The sequence below is a fragment of the Schistocerca cancellata genome, chromosome 5, assembly GCF_023864275.1.
Source record: "Schistocerca cancellata isolate TAMUIC-IGC-003103 chromosome 5, iqSchCanc2.1, whole genome shotgun sequence".
NCBI classification, from domain to species: Eukaryota; Metazoa; Arthropoda; class Insecta; order Orthoptera; family Acrididae; genus Schistocerca; species Schistocerca cancellata.
This window is the reverse complement of record NC_064630.1, coordinates 26,765,507-26,788,562: the sequence shown is the minus strand read 5'-3', so window position 1 is coordinate 26,788,562 and position 23,056 is coordinate 26,765,507. Positions and strand designations below refer to the sequence as shown.

Here is a 23,056-nt window from a genome sequence, read left to right as displayed (position 1 = left end):
GCGCAGCATTTGTGCACCGCCGCCGTCAGTGTCAGCCAGTTTGCCGTGGCATACGGAGCTCCATCGCAGTCTTTAACACTGGTAGCATGCCGCGACAGCGTGGACGTGAACCGTATGTGCAGTTGACGGACTTTGAGCGAGGGCGTATAGTGGGCATGCGGGAGGCCGGGTGGACGTACCGCGGAATTGCTCAACACGTGGGGCGTGAGGTCTCCACAGTACATCGATGTTGTCGCCAGTGGTCGGCGGAAGGTGCACGTGCCCGTCGACCTGGGACCGGACCGCAGCGACGCACGGATGCACGCCAAGACCGTAGGATCCTACGCAGTGCCGTAGGGGACCGCACCGCCACTTCCCAGCAAATTAGGGACACTGTTGCTCCTGGGGTATCGGCGAGGACCATTCGCAACCGTCTCCATGAAGCTGGGCTACGGTCCCGCACACCGTTAGGCCGTCTTCCGCTCACGCCCCAACATCGTGCAGCCCGCCTCCAGTGGTGTCGCGACAGGCGTGAATGGAGGGACGAATGGAGACGTGTCGTCTTCAGCGATGAGAGTCGCTTCTGCCTTGGTGCCAATGATGGTCGTATGCGTGTTTGGCGCCGTGCAGGTGAGCGCCACAATCAGGACTGCATACGACCGAGGCACACAGGGCCAACACCCGGCATCATGGTGTTGGGAGCGATCTCCTACACTGGCCGTACACCACTGGTGATCGTCGAGGGGACACTGAATAGTGCACGGTACATCCAAACCGTCATCGAACCCATCGTTCTACCATTCCTAGACCGGCAAGGGAACTTGCTGTTCCAACAGGACAATGCACGTCCGCATGTATCCCGTGCCACCCAACGTGCTCTAGAAGGTGTAAGTCAGTTACCCTGGCCAGCAAGATCTCCGGATCTGTCCCCCATTGAGCATGTTTGGGACTGGATGAAGCGTCGTCTCACGCGGTCTGCACGTCCAGCACGAACGCTGGTCCAACTGAGGCGCCAGGTGGAAATGGCATGGCAAGCCGTTCCACAGGACTACATCCAGCATTTCTACGATCGTCTCCATGGGAGAATAGCAGCCTGCATTGCTGCGAAAGGTGGATATACACTGTACTAGTGCCAACATTGTGCATGCTCTGTTGCCTGTGTCTATGTGCCTGTGGTTCTGTCAGTGTGATCATGTGATGTATCTGACCCCAGGAATGTGTCAATAAAGTTTCCCCTTCCTGGAACAATGAATTCACGGTGTTCTTATTTCAATTTCCAGGAGTGTATTTAGAGCGACCGCCGATATTTCGACGAGAGTACACCCCGCCATTTTCAAGGCGCAAACTGGAACGGACAGGCGATGTACAGACGGATTTAAAACTTCGGTTCTTGGAATAATTCAGGAAAGATCGGTCGTATTTTACGGAAATACCATGTGAAATGTGTTTTCCGACCTCCATCTAAAATTACTTTTCGGTTCTGTTAAGGATGATCTTAGTTTGCGTGTATATCACTTTCCTTGTAGCTGTGGCATGCCATATGCTGGTCAGAGTATCAGGACCGTGGAGGACCGATGTACTGAGCATAAACGGCACACACGATTACAGCAGCCAAGTAGACCCGCTATTGCCCAACATTGTTTGGATACTGGTCACCCTACGTTATATAACAATACCAAGATTTTGGCATGCACGTCGACCCATTGGGACAGCGTCATTAAGGATCTGTTGAGATTAAATTAGCGAGCAACTTTGTAAACAGCGGTGAAGGTTTTTGTTTAAACTCTGCATGGAACCCTGCTCTCTCCCTTGTCACAAAACAGAGGGACAGAGCCAACGCTACCTCACGTGCTAGTTCGTAGTCTTTCACTATCGATATGTCTGACATCGGTCACCTTTGGTGGCACTAGTGTTCAACGTGTTCGGTGTCTGTCTTTCCTGAGTTATTCCAAAAAACGTGGATTTAAATTTTCCGGTACATCGGCTGTCCGTTGCAGTTTGTGTCTTGAAAATGGCTTTCATTGGACTGTGGACCTAGAAACGACGGAGAGGCTTCGTCCCCGCCGTAGCCCTCAGAGGTACACAAACCCACAACAGGCTACAGCAGTCCACCCACCCTCCTTCGCCCCACACCGAACCCAGGGTTATCGTGCGGTTCGGTCCACAGTGGACGTCCCCGGGAACATCTCACACCAGAAGAGTGTAATCCTAATGTTTGCGTGGTAGAGTAATTATGGTGTGCGCATACGTGGAGAAAGTGTTTCCGCAGCAATCGCCGACATAGTGCAACTGAGGCGGAATAAGGGGAACCAGCCCGCATTCGCCGAGGCAGATGGAAAACCGCCTTAAAAACCCTCCACAGGCTGGCCGGTACACCGGAACCTCGACACTAAATCCGCCGGGCGGATTCGTGCCGGGGACCGGCACGCCTTCACACGCAGAAAGCAGTGCGTTACACCGCACGGCTAACCGGGCGGGCCACTGTGACCATACTGTATATAAGCTGGTATTGTATTCAAGAGACGCATTTGGGCGGCAAACATATAGATGTGACAGGAAGAGAACGGCTTACCAACGAAGTAGTTACGAAATTGTTTGCTCGCGCCCGGGAACTACACTCCTGGAAATTGAAATAAGAACACCGTGAATTCATTGTCCCAGGAAGGGGAAACTTTATTGACACATTCCTGGGGTCAGATACATCACATGATCACACTGACAGAACCACAGGCACATAGACACAGGCAACAGAGCATGCACAATGTCGGCACTAGTACAGTGTATATCCACCTTTCGCAGCAATGCAGGCTGCTATTCTCCCATGGAGACGATCGTAGAGATGCTGGATGTAGTCCTGTGGAACGGCTTGCCATGCCATTTCCACCTGGCGCCTCAGTTGGACCAGCGTTCGTGCTGGACGTGCAGACCGCGTGAGACGACCCTTCATCCAGTCCCAAACATGCTCAATGGGGGACAGATCCGGAGATCTTGCTGGCCAGGGTAGTTGACTTACACCTTCTAGAGCACGTTGGGTGGCACGGGATACATGCGGACGTGCATTGTCCTGTTGGAACAGCAAGTTCCCTTGCCGGTCTAGGAATGGTAGAACGATGGGTTCGATGACGGTTTAGATGTACCTTGCACTATTCAGTGTCCCCTCGACGATCACCAGTGTTGTACGGCCAGTGTAGGAGATCGCTCCCCACACCATGATGCCGGGTGTTGGCCCTGTGTGCCTCGGTCGTATGCAGTCCTGATTGTGGCGCTCACCTGCACGGCGCCAAACACGCATACGACCATCATTGGCACCAAGACAGAAGCGACTCTCATCGCTGAAGACGACACGTCTCCATTCGTCCCTCCATTCACGCCTGTCGCGACACCACTGGAGGCGGGCTGCACGATGTTGGGGCGTGAGCGGAAGACGGCCTAACGGTGTGCGGGACCGTAGCCCAGCTTCATGGAGACGGTTGCGAATGGTCGTCGCCGATACCCCAGGAGCAACAGTGTCCCTAATTTGCTGGGAAGTGGCGGTGCGGTCCCCTACGGCACTGCGTAGGATCCTACGGTCTTGGCGTGCATCCGTGCGTCGCTGCGGTCCGGTCCCAGGTCGACGGGCACGTGCACCTTCCGCCGACCACTGGCGACAACATCGATGTACTGTGGAGACCTCACGCCCCACGTGTTGAGCAATTCGGCGGTACGTCCACCCGGCCTCCCGCATGCCCACTATACGCCCTCGCTCAAAGTCCGTCAACTGCACATACGGTTCACGTCCACGCTGTCGCGGCATGCTACCAGTGTTAAAGACTGCGATGGAGCTCCGTATGCCACGGCAAACTGGCTGACACTGACGGCCGCGGTGCACAAATGCTGCGCAGCTAGCGCCATTCGACGGCCAACACCGCGGTTCCTGGTGTGTCCGCTGTGCCGTGCGTGTGATCATTGCTTGTACAGCCCTCTCGCAGTGTCCGGAGCAAGTATGGTGGGTCTGACACACCGGTGTCAATGTGTTCTTTTTTCCATTTCCAGGAGTGTATACAGATTTGTCGCATGGCCAAATAGGGGTACACAAAAGCTATTGCCGAAATAGATGCCAACATGAATTACCAACAATTTACAGTGTTTGACTGATAGAAGTTTTACGATTTACTGGAATATGAAGGGTGTGCGTAGTAAGATAGTTCAAAGCTTATTTACACTTATCCATCTTTAAACATAGCTACAGTCCTAAATCTCGTGAACGATGACTAACTCGACTTGTTGGGTGACATTTGGGGCACTAGCTGAGGCATTGCCCCGAGAATGTGTCATAATTTTCCGACGATAGTCCTGACGTATAGCCTACCGAGTGGGGCTGTATATGTTTACGTCCACATCTGGTGGACAGAAGTCCACCTGAGAGCTACTTGTGTGACGTAAGACGGATGCGTAACGCCTCGTCGTTTGTGTCCTCTAGTCTGACATCAAGTACGTTGCGCCTGAGTTGTAGGCAGCTGGCGTTCTTCTATGCAGGCTGTGTCCTGTACTTCTGAGGGACACAGCAGTTGCGAGAGCGGTAGGTACAAACACATGCTGTAAGACGTCGTGGCCACCTGACTTTCATTGCTTACATATTCCTCCCTCACAACCATATTCCGCACACCAAGACGCTTCATTCGACCCCGAACTCGATAAGATAAAGTCAATGTTATATGAATTCATGAAAACTATACGCAAATAACGAGTGTGCACCGGGGTGGAAATACTCGAGGCTGGCGTACACACATACATTCCCCCTTCCCAGTCCGCCGCTCGTGGTCTCGCGGTAGCGTTCTCGCTTCCCGAGCACGGGGTCCCAGGTTCGATTCCCGGCGGGGTCAGGGATTTTCACCTGCCTCGAGATGACTGGGTGTTTGTGTTGTCCTCATCATTTCATCATCATCCAGGAAAGTGGCGAAATTGGACTGAGCAAAGGTTGGGAAATTGTACGGGCGCTGATAACCACGCAGTTGAGCGCCCCACAAACCAAACATCATCATCTCCAAACACATACATTCCAGACACGACGGTCACAGGAGCTTTTAGTTCGAGAGAGGCAGACCACACACCGCAAGGCCGGTCCCTTCAGAGGACGAGTCAACCTCGGCCGCCCGTGGAGCAGACAGCGTGTGCCCGAGTGAAAGGGGGAACGACCCCGTGTTGGGCTTAAAAGCAAATTCCGCTACATTGTGTGGGAGCGTGCAACCTACGCATTCTTTACACATAGCACGCAGTTTCAGAGATTTTCACAGGGAGACAGCAAACGCCAAACCCTGATACTACAGATTTCCAGATTGTTCGCCTTAAACGAAACGTCATTCTCCCGTTTTAGAAGAGCAATGCTGATTGTCAGACGATATTTCTGACGGTTTGAGCTGAAGGAGTAATGGAAGAGACCGAAAGATATACCCCTTCACGTCTGGCGTGGAGAGGCGCCATTCCGTTGTCGCTCTTGGAGCGAGGAACAAGTCTGTCCTCAGTACTTCACTGGGAGAGCACTTCTGTCGAGAGTGAATCGAAGTGCGACTCTATATTGAGTCTTTGCGATTAAGCGTTGTTCACTGTGTTGGCTGACCCACTTATTGTGCTGTGTGATGGACAGAATTATAGTTAAACGCCTGCGAGTGAATTTTTGAGTGGTATTGCGGTGGACTGGTTATCTGACCGGTGTACCACTCCAATAGTTAGACTAGGGGCGAATTGGAATCCTTGACTTAATCAAGGCGTAGGGAGAGTTTGATTGGCGAAGGTCAATCCAGATAGAACGAGAGTTATCTTATCTGTCAGCAGCGAGCGGCGCAGACAGCAGTCATCGCAGCTTACGGTATTGTGCGCTACAGCTCTTGCGAGCCCCATATTTCCTCCACAACAGTACACTTCACTGCATTTCACAAGCGACAGCCTCGACCGTACGTAGGAACATTCTAAAGGATAATTATTCAAGTTGAGTAGGCGCGGCTCTCAGCCATTCTGCCAAGTCAATAACAATCTTAAAGCTTGTATAGAAATTTCGTTAGCGAATCCTATCCTTCAGAGGTAACTTCCCATTCCGAAAAGAACCAGGATATAACTTGTTCAATTCATAACTGAAAGTGCCACTGTGATTTATCAGAATTTTTGCAAAATAAATAATAACTTTCGTTAGCTTCATGTTTTTCTTACACTAACTAGGACTACTCCAGTACCTAAGTATCCCACTAGTAACGTAAGAAATTTTGTGAATTTTTGTGTCGTTTCCTTACAGCGGACGACTCCAGAAGACATTTATTGCTGAAAGTTTTTCAGGCATTTCTCTTTAGAACGTTAGGAGCGTCTGTCTGACTTCTGTGGTAGTGTGGGGGTGGAAATAGCATCTTGCAGGAGCCACAGGGTAAAGGGTACATCTCAGATTAATCCGTTGCGCAGAATAACAGAATAGCAGATCAAGCCCACACGCTCAGAATGCTGCTGCTTTGGCGAGGCACGCCTCTGACACCTGTGCGTTGCTGCGTTGCAGGGGCGAGGTGCTGATGCCGCAGCGGGTGCTCAAGCCGTGGCTGCTGCTCAGCTTCGTGTACCGCATGACGGACCTGGCGCAGCGAGAGCTACAGCAGAAGAGGGCGCTCGACGACTTCGCCGCCAAGGTAGGCCACACACAGTCTCCCCCCCCCCCTCTCTCTCTCTCTCGCCGCTTATGCTTATCTGTCTCCTCTCTCTGACTGCCAGCACCACCACTGCACCGTTAGACCACACACATACGTAGAACGCCCATGCCTCTGTCTCTGCTGGGTAGTTAAGGTGCGGAACAAACATCTACGTCACGTGGCGGAGGACGGAAATACGAGTCATTGCATGCTGTGTAAAGTCGAACCGGTCGTTACTATTTTTGTCATTTGTCGATTAAATCAAGCATTGATTTTTACAATTGAAGGACTCGTCGCATTAAATGTGACGCATGTAGTAGTACAGTTAACCTAATTTCTCGGAAATTCCAAGTATTCAAAAAATGGCTCTCAGCACTATGGGACTTAACATCTTAGGTCATCAGTCCCCTAGAACTTAGAACTACTTAAACCTAACTAACCTAAGGACATCACACAACACCCAGCCATCACGAGGCAGAGAAAATCCCTGACCCCGCCGGGAATCGAACCCGGGAACCCGGGCGTGGGAAGCGAGAACGCTACCGCACGACCACGAGATGCGGGCTATTCCAAATATTAATGTGATATATGAATGCAGAGTCTCGCGGCGATAACATTGAATAAAATGTTCTCGGGTTTACAAGCGCGGCAATTGCTTAAAACTACACGAGCTTTCGGTCAAGCACTCCTTGGACATTGTCAAATGGTATGACTGCCAATGAGCTGTTGAAATAAGAATTACCGAAAACGCCCTGAATAGAGACGGTGGCTTGCAGCTTGCGTGGGATCCTACCTTCCAAACTTTACAGAAGCTGTCCTACTAGTTTCACAGGAGAGCTTCTGTAAAGTTGGGAAGGTAGGAGACGAGGTACTGGCAGAAGTAAAGCTGTGAGGACGGGGCGTGAGTGGTGCTTGGGTAGCTCAGTTGGTAGAGCACTTGCCCTCGAAATGCAAAGGTCCCGAGTTCGAGTCTCGGTCGGGCACACAGTTTTAGTCTGCCAGGAAGTTTCATATCAGCGCACATTCCGCTGCAGAGTGAAAATGTCATTCTGTAAACATCCCCCAGGCTGTGGCTAAGCCATGTCTTCGCAATATCCTTTCTTTCAGGAGTGCTAGTTCTGCAAGGTTCGCAGGAGAGCTTCTGTTAAGTTTGGAAGGTAGGAGACGAGATACTGGCAGAAGCTGTGAGTACCGGCCGTGAGACGCGCTTGGGTAGCTCAGTTGAGCCGGCACGGTAAGTGTTTTAATCTGCCAGAAAGTTTCAACACGAACGGTGTTACCGTGGGCCATTAAACCATAACGAAACATTGAAGACGGTAATGTTGGAGATCTCCTTAGCGCTCGGCACGCAAGCAAGCACATGGCCTTCCAGTTCTTGATTGTTCCACTTTATGACCTGTGCTTACACCCACACAAGTTGTTGGGGTTGTTTCGGGGAGGAGACTAGACAGCGAGGTCATCGGTCTCATCGGATTAGGGAAGGACAGGGAAGGAAGTCGGCCGTGCCCTTTCAAAGGAACCATCCCAGCATTTGCCTGGAGCGATTTAGGGAAATCACGGAAAACCTATATCAGGATGGCCGGACGCGGGATTGAACGGTCGTCCCCCCGAATGCGAGTCCAGTGTGCTAGCCATGGCGCCACCTCGCTCGGTTCCACACAAGTTGTCTCTGATGCTCTAAGCGTACGTGATTTTGTTCGTCGGCAAAACTCGTGCAAAAGTTACCTCGTGATGCGTTGTTATACATTAGTGACGAGGCACACACTTTCAATTGTTCCGACGTCTAAATAAATAGAACATGCGGTACTGCAGTGATAACAATCCCAAATAATGTCGTGAGATGCAGCTTCATTACGAGAATGCAACGTTTCGGTCTTTAGCTTCCATAACAGTGATCACTGATCCTAACCTCTTGGAAGAAAATCAGTGTGCAGTAGTTGTCAATTACCGTGATTTATCAACGTGATTCAAAGCTGTTTTTTACCCAGCCTTTATCAAATTTATATTGAGATATGTCGTTTCAGTAAGATGGTCCACAGCACATACAGCGCCAACAACGATCAGTGTTTTGCGGGGGAAGTTCCGTAGTCCTCCGAACTCCTTGATCAGCCATCAGCGTTCGCCCTATTTAGTACATTACGAGGTTTTTTTTCTGAGAATATCTAAAACTCCATTGTTTATAGCGATCGTCCAAGGACCTTTGCTTATTTGAAGGAGAATATTTGATAAGCAACTAGTCCACATTCCTGTCACTGTGCTCGAAAGAATCTAGTAATTCAAAGGATTAATAATGTGGAGCGTCATCTAATACTGATCATTTTAAAAAATACCTAATTTACAAGTTACAGTTAAGGAACACAGGAAATCGAATAAAAACGATAATTGCGTTATTTGTTTTTGCTTTATTGACTTCCCAACTCATCAAATTTTGTTGCTGAGCCTTTATAAGCAACTACCAGTGACCACTATTTGCCTACTAATCGACAACGGACCAATCCATCCGAGGGAACTACTAACATGTTTAGGACTAAACTCGATCAAAAACTAACTGTAAATCCCCAACTGTTAACCAGAACGAAAATCACAGTAGACTAAACGCTAGAACTACTAACTGGCCTAAGTTGGGGACTCATACAGGTATCAGCCTTATGTACAAGACTCTCTCTCATCAACTCCCTCCTCACCGTGGAAGGTTACCATGGGCTCGCTCTAACTCTGTACAGTAACAAGTGTTTTCTTTTCTTTTTTTTTAGATTCTTCAAGAGCGCAAAGTGAAACGGTTGAAGGCAACGGAATCGGCTGTAAATGGTGAAACGGACAATGAGAATGGTGAGTACAAGGCACAAATCTCTCTGCACTGTTAGACTCACAACACGTGCTGCAGCGGCCTCACCTGTTAAATGTAACGTCGTGTTCTATATTTTAATACCCGCCTAATTCACTCTGTGAATCTCTAATGACTGAAACTGTGCATTTTGTTGGATATAAAGTCGTAATTTATTAAATTACAGCGCTGCTTACGATATGGTGGGTGTGTACTAAGTTTAATTTTCCTGCATGTCAAGTCGACAATAAGGCTGAATTATGTGTAAGAGTTGAAAGTGGTATCCGCTCTTCTTCGCACATGTAAATACAGGAACCGGCATTTGTTCGACCTGGTACTAAATTGGAGTCCAAACATATTATAGGTAACTCAGAGGTGGTTTGTGTACCGCACTACAATAAAGCCAAAAACTGACAAATGTTTCTCCATCATGAAGATGCACGGAAAAATATCTGTAGCGAAGAGAGAGCTGTGACTACACATTTATCTGCAATAGTATTCCCTCACTGTGATTTACTGATGACCAGCGTGATATAGTGCGGTGATGGAGGACAGTACCGACATTACGGACAAGCACAATGTTCAGTTGTCGAAGAGAGATTGCGTCTGAAAATACCGTTGGATGCCATACGTACAGAAATAAGGGAGTTTAACGGAACTGACATAAAGTAATGAAATAATTCGCTACAAACTGTACAGAGAGTTGATAACATGTGTCAACGCTGCAGTATATAATGAAATAATAAGCAAACAGTCGCATATAAGAATTTTAATTCTTTATCGATTTCGGACTCTTAGCGCGCTTCCTCAGAAGGCTATGTCTATCGCATTATTTGCGAATGTCAATAATAAAGTGCATACAGCAGAATGTTATGCCTGCATATATTTTTTAGGACCATGGCATTGTGCTGTGTGCACTTTATTATTGACACTCGCAAATAATGTGATAGGCGTAGCCTTCTGAGGAAGGGCGCTAAGAGCCCAAAACCGGTCAAGAAGTTTAATTTCTTATATGCAGCTGGTTGCTTATTATTTAATTATATACGACTACAATTGCTGGAGATGGACAAAGTACTCAGGTCTGCAGTATATGAGTAATGTGACGGTCAGCTTGCCTAACACTTATCGAGACTACCTCCAGTGGTTCGTTATTCTTCGTGAAGGACTGGAAAGAATATCCGATCAAATGAAGCGTTCACGCGACTAAAATAGTAGTACCTACTCTGTTCTGATCAACTACGGATGTTATCCTCGTCACTTTTGTGGGTCCCACATAAACCTTCAACTCTTGTAATCATAATGGTAATGCAATCCTAAAAGGAGACATGCAGCTCCAATCAGAACTTCTTATGACCTTAAAGACAGTGTTTTCTAGTTCAGGGCCCGCGAGGCATTCTAAGAGTGTTGAATGCCACGTTATTCCAAAGTTGATTACAAACCAGATGAGGCTCATTAGATGTACTTCTTGTTAAGGCTAATAATACCAAAAATACTTTTGAAAATATCCTTCTCTACTAGATTTCCGTAATTACTTTCAAGGAGTAGTTGCATTCTTCTTGAACAGAATTTTATCAGTCATTCTCAAGTTTTCATAACTGTGCTTGCGATGTGTTACGGTATAGGAAGTTGGAGAAGAAACGGTGTGCTATGAAACAATATTATTGTTCATCTTGTCTGCCCATATTGTCATGCAGGGGAATACTTTGTAACAAAGTTCCTACTTATAAGGACATGGTGGGCACTGATTTCTAAATTATGAAAGTTTCAGAGGACCGTGAGTGACGTTTGAAGCTTAGCACGTAAGGTGCCTCTAGCATCAGCAGGTGACAGATGTAGGGCTGAAGCCTACGATTTCAGGAAACTTTTTTTTTTCAGTCGTTGCTGGTGTGTTGCAGGCTCCTGGAAGCAGCGCTGCCTGCTCGACTTGATGCTGGACATCGCCAACAAGACGAACGGCGCCTTCACGGACCAGGACATCGTGTCCGAGCTGTGCACCTTCATGCTCGCGGTGAGTGTCTCTCTCTCTGTGTGTGTGTGTGTGTGTGTGTGTGTGTCGTGCCACGTGTCAAAAAGCAGCCCCAGCCCACGAAATAAATTAGCGGGCACAAGCTCGAATATCATGTCGTTTTTGGAAACTCAGAATCTACTATGTAGGAATCAACATGGATTCCGGAAACAGCGATCGTGTGAGACCCAACTCGCTTTATTTGTTCATGAGACCCAGAAAATATTAGATACAGGCTCCCAGGTAGATGCTATTTTTCTTGACTTCCGGAAGGCGTTCGATACAGTTCCGCACTGTCGCCTGATAAACAAAGTAAGAGCCTACGGAATATCAGACCAGCTGTGTGGCTGGATTAAAGGGTTTTTAGCAAACAGAACACAGCATGTTGTTATCAACGGAGAGACGTCTACAGACGTTAAAGTAACCTCTGGTGTGCCACAGGGGAGTGTTATGGGACCATTGCTTTTCACAATATATATAAATGACCTAGTTGATAGTGTCGGAAGTTCCATGCGGCTTTTCGCGGATGATGCTGTAGTATACAGAGAAGTTGCAGCATTAGTAAATTGTAGCGAAATGCAGGAAGATCTGCAGCGGATAGGCACTTGGTGCAGGGAGTGGCAACTGACCCTTAACATAGACAAATGTAATGTATTGCGAATACATAGAAAGAAGGATCCTTTATTGTATGATTATATGATAGCGGAACAAACACTGGTAGCAGTTATTTCTGTAAAATATCTGGGAGTATGCGTGCGGAACGATTTGAAGTGGAATGATCATATAAAATTAATTGTTGGTAAGGCGGGTACTAGGTTGAGATTCATTGGGAGAGTCCTTAGAAAATGTAGTCCATCAACAAAGGAGGTGGCTTACAAAACACTCGTTCGACCTATACTTGAGTATTGCTCATCAGTGTGGGATCCGTACCAGATCGGGTTGACGGAGGAGATAGAGAAGATTCAAAGAAGAGCGGCGCGTTTCGTCACAGGGTTATTTGGTAACCGTGATAGCGCTACGGAGATGTTTAACAAACTCAAGTGGCAGACTCTGCAAGAGAGGCGCTCTGCATCGCGGTGTAGCTTGCTCGCCAGGTTTCGAGAGGGTGCGTTTCTGGATGAGGTATCGAATATATTGCTTCCCCCTACTTATACCTCCCGAGGAGATCACGAATGTAAAATTAGAGAGATTAGAGCGCGCACAGAGGCCTTCAGACAGTCGTTCTTCCCGCGAACCATACGCGACTGGAACAGGAAAGCGTGGTAATGACAGTGGCACGTAAAGTGCCCTCCGCCGCACACCGTTGGGTGGCTTGCGGAGTATAAATGTAGATGTAGAAAGACAGCACATCGCTAGGAGACTTTATTCGAAACGAGAGAGGTTAAAAAGAGAGAGAATTAATATAACGCACTTCGCTTTCACTAAATGAAGCCGTGATGGGACATTGCGCTCTTCGTTGTATCTTCTCTTCCTCTTTTGTAAATCCTGTATAGAAAGGGTCCCAGACTCACGCTCAGCTTTCAAGAACCGATCGAACGAGTGTTTCGTAAGCAACTCCTTTGCTGAACGACTTATATTTCCTTGTCATTCTTTCAATCAATCTCAGACTTGCATTCGCTTTCCTACTACTTGTTTCACGTAGTCACTCCACTTCAGAAGGTCGCTCCAGTTGATTATCTTAGGAATATTATCGTTGTCACGATATCCAGTGAATTTTCACCACTTTGCTATAGGACAGTAAAGCATGCCTTCACCTGTTTATAGTAATTTAGGTACTTTCCTGATCAACTGAGTCCCTACGCCAATCGTTGACGATCATGCGGATTTTTCTGTATTTCTCTGTGGCCTTGAGGCGGTGGAACCTTTATGTAGAAATGCGCAGCTTCCAACGTAATCCACTGGTACGCAAACCAAATTTAGAAAAGATGTCTGTATTGTGTGAAAATTGGCAGTTGACCCTCAATAATGGAAAGTGTCAGGGCATCCACACGAGTGCTAAAAGGGATCCGTTGAACTTTGGTTACACTATAAATTAATCAAATCTAAAGGCCGCAAATTCAACTACATACCTATGAATTACAATTTCGAATAACTTAAAATGGAAAGAATACATAGAAATGTTGTGCGGAAGAAGAACCAAAGACTGCGTTTTATTGGCATAACTGTCACAAGATGCAACAGATCTGCTATACTACGCTTGTCTGTCCTCTTCTGGAGTACTGCTGCCCGGTCTGCGAACCTCACCAGATGCGATTAACGGAGGACGTAGAAAAAGTTCAAAGAAGAGCAGCACGTTTTGTATTATCGCGAAATAGGGGAGAGAGTGTCACTGGCATGATACAGGACCCGGTAACGGACATCATTAAAACAAAGGCGTTTATCGTTGCAGCGGAATCTTCTCACGAAATTTCATTCACGAACTTTCCCCTCCGCGTGCGAAAATACACTCCTGGAAATTGAAATAAGAACACCGTGAATTCATTGTCCCAGGAAGGGGAAACTTTATTGACACATTCCTGGGGTCAGATACATCACATGATCACACTGACAGAACCACAGGCACATAGACACAGGCAACAGAGCATGCACAATGCCGGCACTAGTACAGTGTATATCCACCTTTCGCAGCAATGCAGGCTGCTATTCTCCCATGGAGACGATCGTAGAGATGCTGGATGTAGTCCTGTGGAACGGCTTGCCATGCCATTTCCACCTGGCGCCTCAGTTGGACCAGCGTTCGTGCTGGACGTGCAGACCGCGTGAGACGACGCTTCATCCAGTCCCAAACATGCTCAATGGGGGACAGATCCGGAGATCTTGCTGGCCAGGGTAGTTGACTTACACCTTCTAGAGCACGTTGGGTGGCACGGGATACATGCGGACGTGCATTGTCCTGTTGGAACAGCAAGTTCCCTTGCCGGTCTAGGAATGGTAGAACGATGGGTTCGATGACGGTTTGGATGTACCGTGCACTATTCAGTGTCCCCTCGACGATCACCAGTGGTGTACGGCCAGTGTAGGAGATCGCTCCCCACACCATGATGCTGGGTGTTGGCCCTGTGTGCCTCGGTCGTATGCAGTCCTGATTGTGGCGCTCACCTGCACGGCGCCAAACACGCATACGACCATCATTGGCACCAAGGCAGAAGCGACTCTCATCGCTGAAGACGACACGTCTCCATTCGTCCCTCCATTCACGCCTGTCGCGACACCACTGGAGGCGGGCTGCACGATGTTGGGGCGTGAGCGGAAGACGGCCTAACAGTGTGCGGGACCGTAGCCCAGCTTCATGGAGACGGTTGCGAATGGTCCTCGCCGATACCCCAGGAGCAACAGTGTCCCTAATTTGCTGGGAAGTGGCGGTGCGGTCCCCTAGGGCACTGCGTAGGATCCTACGGTCTTGGCGTGCATCCGTGCGTCGCTGCGGTCCGGTCCCAGGTCGACGGGCACGTGCACCTTCCGCCGACCACTGGCGACAACATCGATGTACTGTGGAGACCTCACGCCCCACGTGTTGAGCAATTCGGCGGTACGTCCACCCGGCCTCCCGCATGCCCACTATACGCCCTCGCTCCAAGTCCGTCAACTGCACATACGGTTCACGTCCACGCTGTCGCGGCATGCTACCAGTGTTAAAGACTGCGATGGAGCTCCGTATGCCACGGCAAACTGGCTGACACTGACGGCGGCGGTGCACAAATGCTGCGCAGCTAGCGCCATTCGACGGCCAACACCGCGGTTCCTGGTGTGTCCGCTGTGCCGTGCGTGTGATCATTGCTTGTACAGCCCTCTCGCAGTGTCCGGAGCAAGTATGGTTGGTCTGATACACCGGTGTCAATGTGTTCTTTTTTCCATTTCCAGGAGTGTAGGTGTTTGTTTTTATCCGCCCTCTGTTCGAGGTTGGAATAACAGAGAATTACTGCGAAGGTCGTTCGATGAACCCTCTGCGAGGCACTTAAGTGTGATTTGCAGAGTATGCACGGACACGCAGATTTAAATGTGTGTAAATTGGAGGTTCTAACAACCCTACCACAACAAAGGTCAAAATTTAATAATGTTCGTGGTGTTGCTCACGCTGCTAAATACTGAATTTTCGGGAAACAACAAAGTTATTATGTGGCAGGTGTCATTAGAGCACAGTTAATAAAGCCATTTTATGTAATAATAAATAAACTAGGCACTCATCTTTTCGTGTTTCCCACGCTGGTCTCGTTGTAAAATCATGGCTCAGTCGTCGAAAATCTAGGTGGTGATGATTCCAAGCTCGGATACAAAGAGGCCTAGGTTTTATTCTGCTATATTCAAAAGTTTTATAGATGTGTTACACAAACCATTCTTGAAGATTACCCTTTTGCAGGACAATGGTAATGTAAAAAAGTAATCAGCGCTCCGAACTAAAGTTACACTTCCTTTTTATTGCTTTTGTTGCAATATCACATAACACACAAAACATAACTTCACAATACAAAACATACTTGAAAACATCTTCCTCACATTTTATACGCTAACTACAATATGCGTCTTTCCAACATGACGTCCAAGACTTACGCGCCCAAAAATCAGAGTTACAAGTACGTCAAAGATCATAGTGACAAAAGAAACAATACACATAAGAATAATATCATTGCAACATAAACATATCGATGTATCAAAGTATCTGTACGCTAATGAAATCAAATCTGAATGTTGTCTCATAAATATGTTAACTACTTTACAGAAACACAGTAGAATATTGCTGGTATCGAGAGGTTCAGGTGAGCTGCCGTAATGGTTACGTAATTTAAATACCATTACAAGGTGGAGGGGGAGAAAGGAAGGGAAAGGGACTTTTGATGTCGACTGCATCGCGACTTTATACGGAATCGGTGACGACGAGTGATAATACTGTATGTTTCGGACCAGGATTCGAACCCGGGATCTCAAGCTTACTATACAGCTGCCTTAACCACTGCGCCACCCTGGACACAGTGTTTATCGCAACTGCACGGACTGTCTCGGCCGACACACACTCCCACCTAGCGCCACCTTGTCTGCAGTCCTTGTCCGTGTCCTCCATGCTCGCTAGCCGGCCGCTGTTGCTGAGCGGTTCTAGTCGCTTCAGTCTAGAACCGCGCGACCGCTACGGTCGCAGATTCGAATCCTGCCTCGGGCATGGCTGAGTGTGATGTCATTAGGTTAGTTAGATATAAGTAGTTCTAAGTCTAGGGGACTGATGACCTCAGATTTTAAGTCCCATAGTGCTCAGAGTCATTTGAACCATTTGATCCATGCTCGCTATTTTAAGATTCCAGCAGGAGGTCGGACGTTATTGCGCATCCTTACTGAAGGTGGTGGACTCGTGGTCCATCGAAGTGAATCAACTATATGAATGCGTGGTGTATCTTCTTTCGGACATGTTGTACAAAATGACAGCGCTCATGGCACATCTTTGCACACCTGGAGTTACTTACTCATCTGTTATTTTCGTCCCGCTAAAAACGGCATGTTGAGCTATACCTCATAGGAAGCCGCGAATCTAAGCACACGTCTGGCAATCAAAATTTGATTTAGAATTCATTGAATGCTTCCCACATGTCCCTCTTTACGCGCTTTTTGGTTTCATTCAGCCTCTGATTGTCAGCAAAAATCTTTGGATTTTCTGAAATATGTGAGGAATGTGTCTTTGATTTTGTTGCAACTTTGTAACACGCCTACTCAGCCATGCTGTTTTCTTCCCATCACTCACATTCTTCCTTGCTACGTGCTGGTCTAAAGTCGGTTGTACAATGCTTTAAAATTTACCCATTTAATCTAAATATCTTCTTCCCCAGAGCTAAATGTTTTATGTTGTCTCCTCAGACTTTTTCTGCAATTCTTACTAAGCAAGAATATTTTCCCTCCTTTTTTGATATTTCTTCTCAAAATAATTCTGGGCATTTCTTCTTACTTATGAAAATGTTTCTTCATTTCTCTACTTTTAAGGCAATTCACCTCACGTTACACTAGCTAAATATTTTTCATTAGTCTTCCTGGATTTCTAAGAACTTTGTCAAAGAGGATACTTTGCTACCTGTAACTACGACGACAGCAAACAATCTGTAATTTTAGTTAATGCCTTCTAACAGATTTTTTTATATACAAGGGTGGTGTTATTAGCTTCTTTTGACACTCCTTGTGTTACATTTGTTTTCAATGAGCAGCTACGTAATAGGTCCCAAAGTAAAAAATCGTTCTTTGAGTCGGTGGAGTGTTTTTGATTTTATACTCTGCGTTGTAGCTGCCATTAACATCAGTCTGTAGGAAGATACAGTGTCAAACAGTTTTCGTCAGCCTAGAAATACGTTAGCTTCTTGTTACCCTTCGTCCATAATTTACGGTTATTGTGTGTGACTGGCGTTAGATTTATTTTCGTCTAGTAAGAAATACGATAATGATTCGGGTACCGCTCTAGAGTTGTTCCAGTGTATCAGGGAGGTTTGCTTCTGTGCGTACTTCGCCGGAGAGTGAAGTATTCGTTCTGGAACCAAGTGTTTTCACCTTCAGTCGCCTTCTGATTCATGCAAATACCGCTCGCCACCAGTGGCCGTCGCTGTTTCCATTTGCATTCGCATGAGGGACAAATTCTTCACTTTCCCGTTCATGATAATCAGCCGAAGCCGTGACTGCGGCAATGAATCTTCCATGAGAACACCTCATTTGAATGAATCCGTCGGGGAATGTCGATGGAACCTTGCACGTTTATAAAAGCGATTGAGTCCGTGATGCCCAGGACTGAGTGAACTTTAACTACAAAGTAATACAGTAGGAGTCGATTGTATCATATCACTTGTTTACGATAGATAGTATAAAGGAAAGAAACTAAAAGTTTATTACAAGTGGTGCTCAACACGAGTCTTTATGGATTAGGTCTCAGCGTTGCTTTAGTCAAAATACATTTACGTGCATCGTGTTGATTTACTACAGTCTCCCCCAAATACTGCTGCCCGGTTAGAGAAGTTTTCGGTTTGGTTAAAATGGTATTAGGCCATAATTGTCGTTTCCTGCTTTGACCGGAGATTAACTGCCTTACAGGTCTTACCTGCTTTGCAGCATTCAACAGCGAAACCTACCTTCCACCTCTGCTCTTCTTACTACGCTTTCTATACTCAACGTGACCCAGTAATAACTGTGCACTACTCTGCTAATAACAGCTTTGAGTCGGTTGTTCATTTTCGAGATGCTGAAGCGTTTACTGTTCCTAGGCAAAGCAAACATTTTCTCCCATTTTGTATGCTAATTTTCGCATTAGACTATGTCTTTCTGTTTCAAAATTAACCAGGTTTTATTGTTCGCCTGAGGTGCTGGTCAATTAATGTGAACCATGATATCATGTTTTAAGGTTCAGCACATGTTTCTAGCGAGAATTCTCATATTTGAAACAATAACGATGTAAGACGGAGCGCAGTGTTTCTGCCTTCCATGTACTGCTCTCTCGTGTCGATTCTGTCCTTTGAACAGGTTGGTCTTACTGTAAAATAAGCAACGTTTAGCTAAAATCGTTACTAGCGAGATGAGGTCTTGCTCAAACGACGTACAAACCGACACTGGCGAGCTTAGAAACGTTTCACTGGGGTAACCGGCTGCTATTACGACATTTCACGACGAAGGATCAGAATCCGTTACGATGTATGTTTCTCTTGCAAATGCTGCTTTCTCCACACTTGTAAGCAGTTGTCCTACACGGTGACTTTTATTAACGACTTAGCTGCGCTCTCTGATAATCTCAAAGACCACTGTTGCCATTTAATTTTAAAAGTAACTTCATGACTAAAATTTTTTACTAACTAATAATAGTAACATAAAAACAAAGATCCACAAACAAGCTAAGTGACACTGTAATGGAATTCACTCGTAAAAATTAGTATGCACATACTTTCGTTGTGTTCGTAATGTCATGGTACCAAACTTAATAACGAAAGTGTTTGTGTGAGCTGCTGGTGTTTAAGCAAAACCTAGTTGTGTAACACTATATCGAGCAACAAGTAATTCGAAAATTTGGTATATGATTCAACTGGGCTTCGGGAACAAAAGTTTCAAAGGACCGCTGCATATTGTGTTGAAGTGTCTCGCAGGAATTCGGTGAATTACAATAAACCATATACCTAAACAAAAGTAAATATGTTATAATTTAGATGTGCGTATTAAAAATATACAAACCTCAATCACGTACTTGGATAAGATCCATAAAAAATGGGGAAACAGTTAGTTGCTGTACGGTTGGGTTGACGCTAACTGCAGAATTCTCGTTATAGAAAAACTCACACTTGGAACGGATTGCAAATGAAGCTCACTATTGTTTGTAAGCATCATAAAAAACACGAGTACGACTGCATCTGTTACTGAGAATAATCTGTTAAGGACAGTTTATATTGCCACAGGAAATCGCTTTACACTCCGCACTTCGTAGGCAATCCGAATAACAACAACTCGTGTTGTCTGTTAGTTGTTGTTAGTAACATCAGTCTCAATACAAAGCTCCACATTTTCCTAATCGCTCCACAACTTTCTATTACTGATTTGTGGGTGTGACGAGTTACGTCTATGTACTATAAAATCTGCCAGCATTATGTAATGCACTGGTTTCAAAACTTTTACAAGATCATCTTACAGGAGAAAGAGCAACAATTTACAATCTGTCATATGTATGCTTACTTTTCTCAGAGCATATAGATTACTGAACTCCCAACTGCACGCTACGGTCGCAGGTTCGAATCCTGCGTCGGGCATGGATGGGTGTGATGTCCTTAGGTTAGGTAGGTTTAAGTAGTTCTAAGTTCTAGGGGACTGATGACCTCAGATGTTAAGTCCCATAGTGCTCAGAGCCATTTGAACCAGCCCAACTGCAAGGTGACGCAACGAATATGCAACCAGCCTTTCAGGCTTGTAGTGCAACTTCTGCAAGAAAAAAGCTATAATTAGCTGTAAGCGAGGTGAATGCAGTATTGAATACCGGTTTCCCTCAAGAAAGATCACTTTAATCTAACAGCTAGCTGCAGACTTTAATTCAGTCGTACGTTAGAGGAAACGATTAAACAGGAATGTAGCTGGATAGCTTGCAAACGTTAGATGGCCCATTAAGTGCAAGAGCACAGTAAATTCATGAAGTAAAATTCAAAAATAATTACGCTAGAAACCTTGAGGTGTCTGGCTACATTTAAATACTCGAACATGAACCTCTGCTATGATACCCTCAGTTAGTGATTTGTTTTTGGTTTTTGGACTGCATGAATGGTAAGACGTCAAGTGCGATTTTCATTACGCAACCAATGGATGAAACGTGGGCAGAATAACCTTGGGGCACTGTTCAGAGTACAAATCAAATTTATCGCTGCTTTGAGAAGGCTAAGGAGGTTCATAAACAGCAGATAATTATTGAGACTGTTACTCTGAAACTGTTACCACATTTAAACGCAGTAGTTGGCCACATGAACATGTAGAACAGGTGCTGAATTAATACGACAAGACAGCTATTTTCCGCTGTGAGCGAATATAGGACAACAAAAAACAGGTAGCTACAGTCGATGTAGTATCATTTACGAACAAAAAAAAGTCACCTCCATATGAAATCAAAAATTATGTGAGCTAGTGCATGCTTCGTGCAGTGTGATCACGAATGGACTTAGTTTTTGCGTATCTTTTATGACTATTTAGTTTTGAAATTCTGCTACCAATGACGTAACGCTCACAACGTCACTTCACTTTATTTTACTAGGGCATTTTCTGTCTGTATTTCAAACGGATATCTTAGGACCACTGTCAGTTCATTTGAGACGTCTTTTCTTGAATAAGCATTATTCAATATAATCCTCTGTCGTGCGCATCAATTACAGACGTTAGAATAGAACCATTTTTATAAAATTGTTAATTTGTCCTTTAACTTACATTTTTGTAAATTTTATTAATTCGCAATTCTTGCCAATGCACAGACTATTTGGCTGCAGGATCACAGCTACACGTTATTATATGCAGCGATTTAGGTGCTCGGCATGAAAGCGGAAGTGCGCGGCTCAACCCTATGACTACATCGAGCTATTCTTATTGATTGCCCAATTGTCTAAAATACGAACAACATCTGGTAAATTCGCAGTTAGGCCGCTCGTATGAACTGGTCGTTCGAGAGCAACTTTTCAAAAGAAAGTAGAGGTGACTTCGCAGGCAATTAAGGTGAAAATTTAAGGTGCGCAATATGAGCGGTGTCCCCTCTCCCCATTATCTCGATGGTGGGAACAATAGAGTGAGGAAGAACTTTGTTGTTGAGAAAAGCAGTGTCAGAGCATGCGCTTGTAGATAGCTTCTGCCATCTCTCTATAATACAGTGCTCCTCCTAACCAACGTAGAATGAAAGTTAGCGGTTGGTGTAAGGAAGGTAACAGGAAAGTCAAATGGTGGACTTCGGTTTATTGGGGGAGTTGAAGCAAAATGAAGTTATTTATAAAGGAGACTGCGTAGACAGTAGTAGTGAGAGCCATTCTTAAGTACTGCTAGAGAGCTTGGGATCCACACTACACTCATGGAAATTGAAATAAGAACACCGTGAATTCATTGTCCCAGGAAGGGGAACTTTATTGACACATTCCTGGGGTCAGATACATCACATGATCACACTGACAGAACCACAGGCACATAGACACAGGCTACAGAGCATGCACAATGTCGGCACTAGTACAGTGTATATCCACCTTTCGCAGCAATGCAGGCTGCTATTCCCCCGTGGAGACGATCGTAGAGATGCTGGATGTAGGCCTGTGGAACGGCTTGCCATGCCATTTCCACCTGGCGCCTCAGTTGGACCAGCGTTCGTGCTGGACGTGCAGACCGCGTGAGACGACGCTTCATCCAGTCCCAAACATGCTCAATGGGGGACAGATCCGGAGATCTTGCTGGCCAGGGTAGTTGACTTACACCTTCTAGAGCACGTTGGGTGGCACGGGATACATGCGGACGTGCATTGTCCTGTTGGAACAGCAAGTTCCCTTGCCGGTCTAGGAATGGTAGAACGATGGGTTCGATGACGGTTTGGATGTACCGTGCACTATTCAGTGTCCCCTCGACGATCACCAGTGGTGTACGGCCAGTGTAGGAGATCGCTCCCCACACCATGATGCCGGGTGTTGGCCCTGTGTGCCTCGGTCGTATGCAGTCCTGATTGTGGCGCTCACCTGCACGGCGCCAAACACGCATACGACCATCATTGGCACCAAGGCAGAAGCGACTCTCATCGCCGAAGACGACACGTCTCCATTCGTCCCTCCATTCACGCCTGTCGCGACACTGCTGGAGGCGGGCTGCACGATGTTGGGGCGTGAGCGGAAAACGGCCTAACGGTGTGCGGGACCGTAGCCCAGCTTCATGGAGACGGTTGCGAATGGTCCTCGCCGATACCCCAGGAGCAACAGTGTCCCTAATTTGCTGGGAAGTGGCAGTGCGGTCCCCTAAGGCACTGCGTTGGATCCTACGGTCTTGGCGTGCATCCGTGCGTCGCTGCGGTCCGGTCCCAGGTCGACGGCCACGTGCACCTTCCGCCGACCACTGGCGACAACATCGATGTACTGTGGAGACCTCACGCCCCACGTGTTGAGCAATTCG

General features: G+C 46.6%; 1 protein-coding gene across 1 annotated transcript in view; it reads left to right on the top strand.

Annotated features, from left to right (window-relative positions):
- The window catches only part of LOC126187927 (probable cytochrome P450 4aa1), a 279,646-nt gene that overhangs the window by 208,556 nt on the left and 48,034 nt on the right, over window positions 1–23,056 (top strand). The window contains exons 7-9 of the mRNA XM_049929290.1: window positions 6,497–6,623; window positions 9,377–9,452; window positions 11,343–11,455. Of these exons, the coding sequence (XP_049785247.1) occupies window positions 6,497–6,623; window positions 9,377–9,452; window positions 11,343–11,455 (316 nt within the window). The remainder of the gene's footprint in view (window positions 1–6,496; window positions 6,624–9,376; window positions 9,453–11,342; window positions 11,456–23,056) is intronic.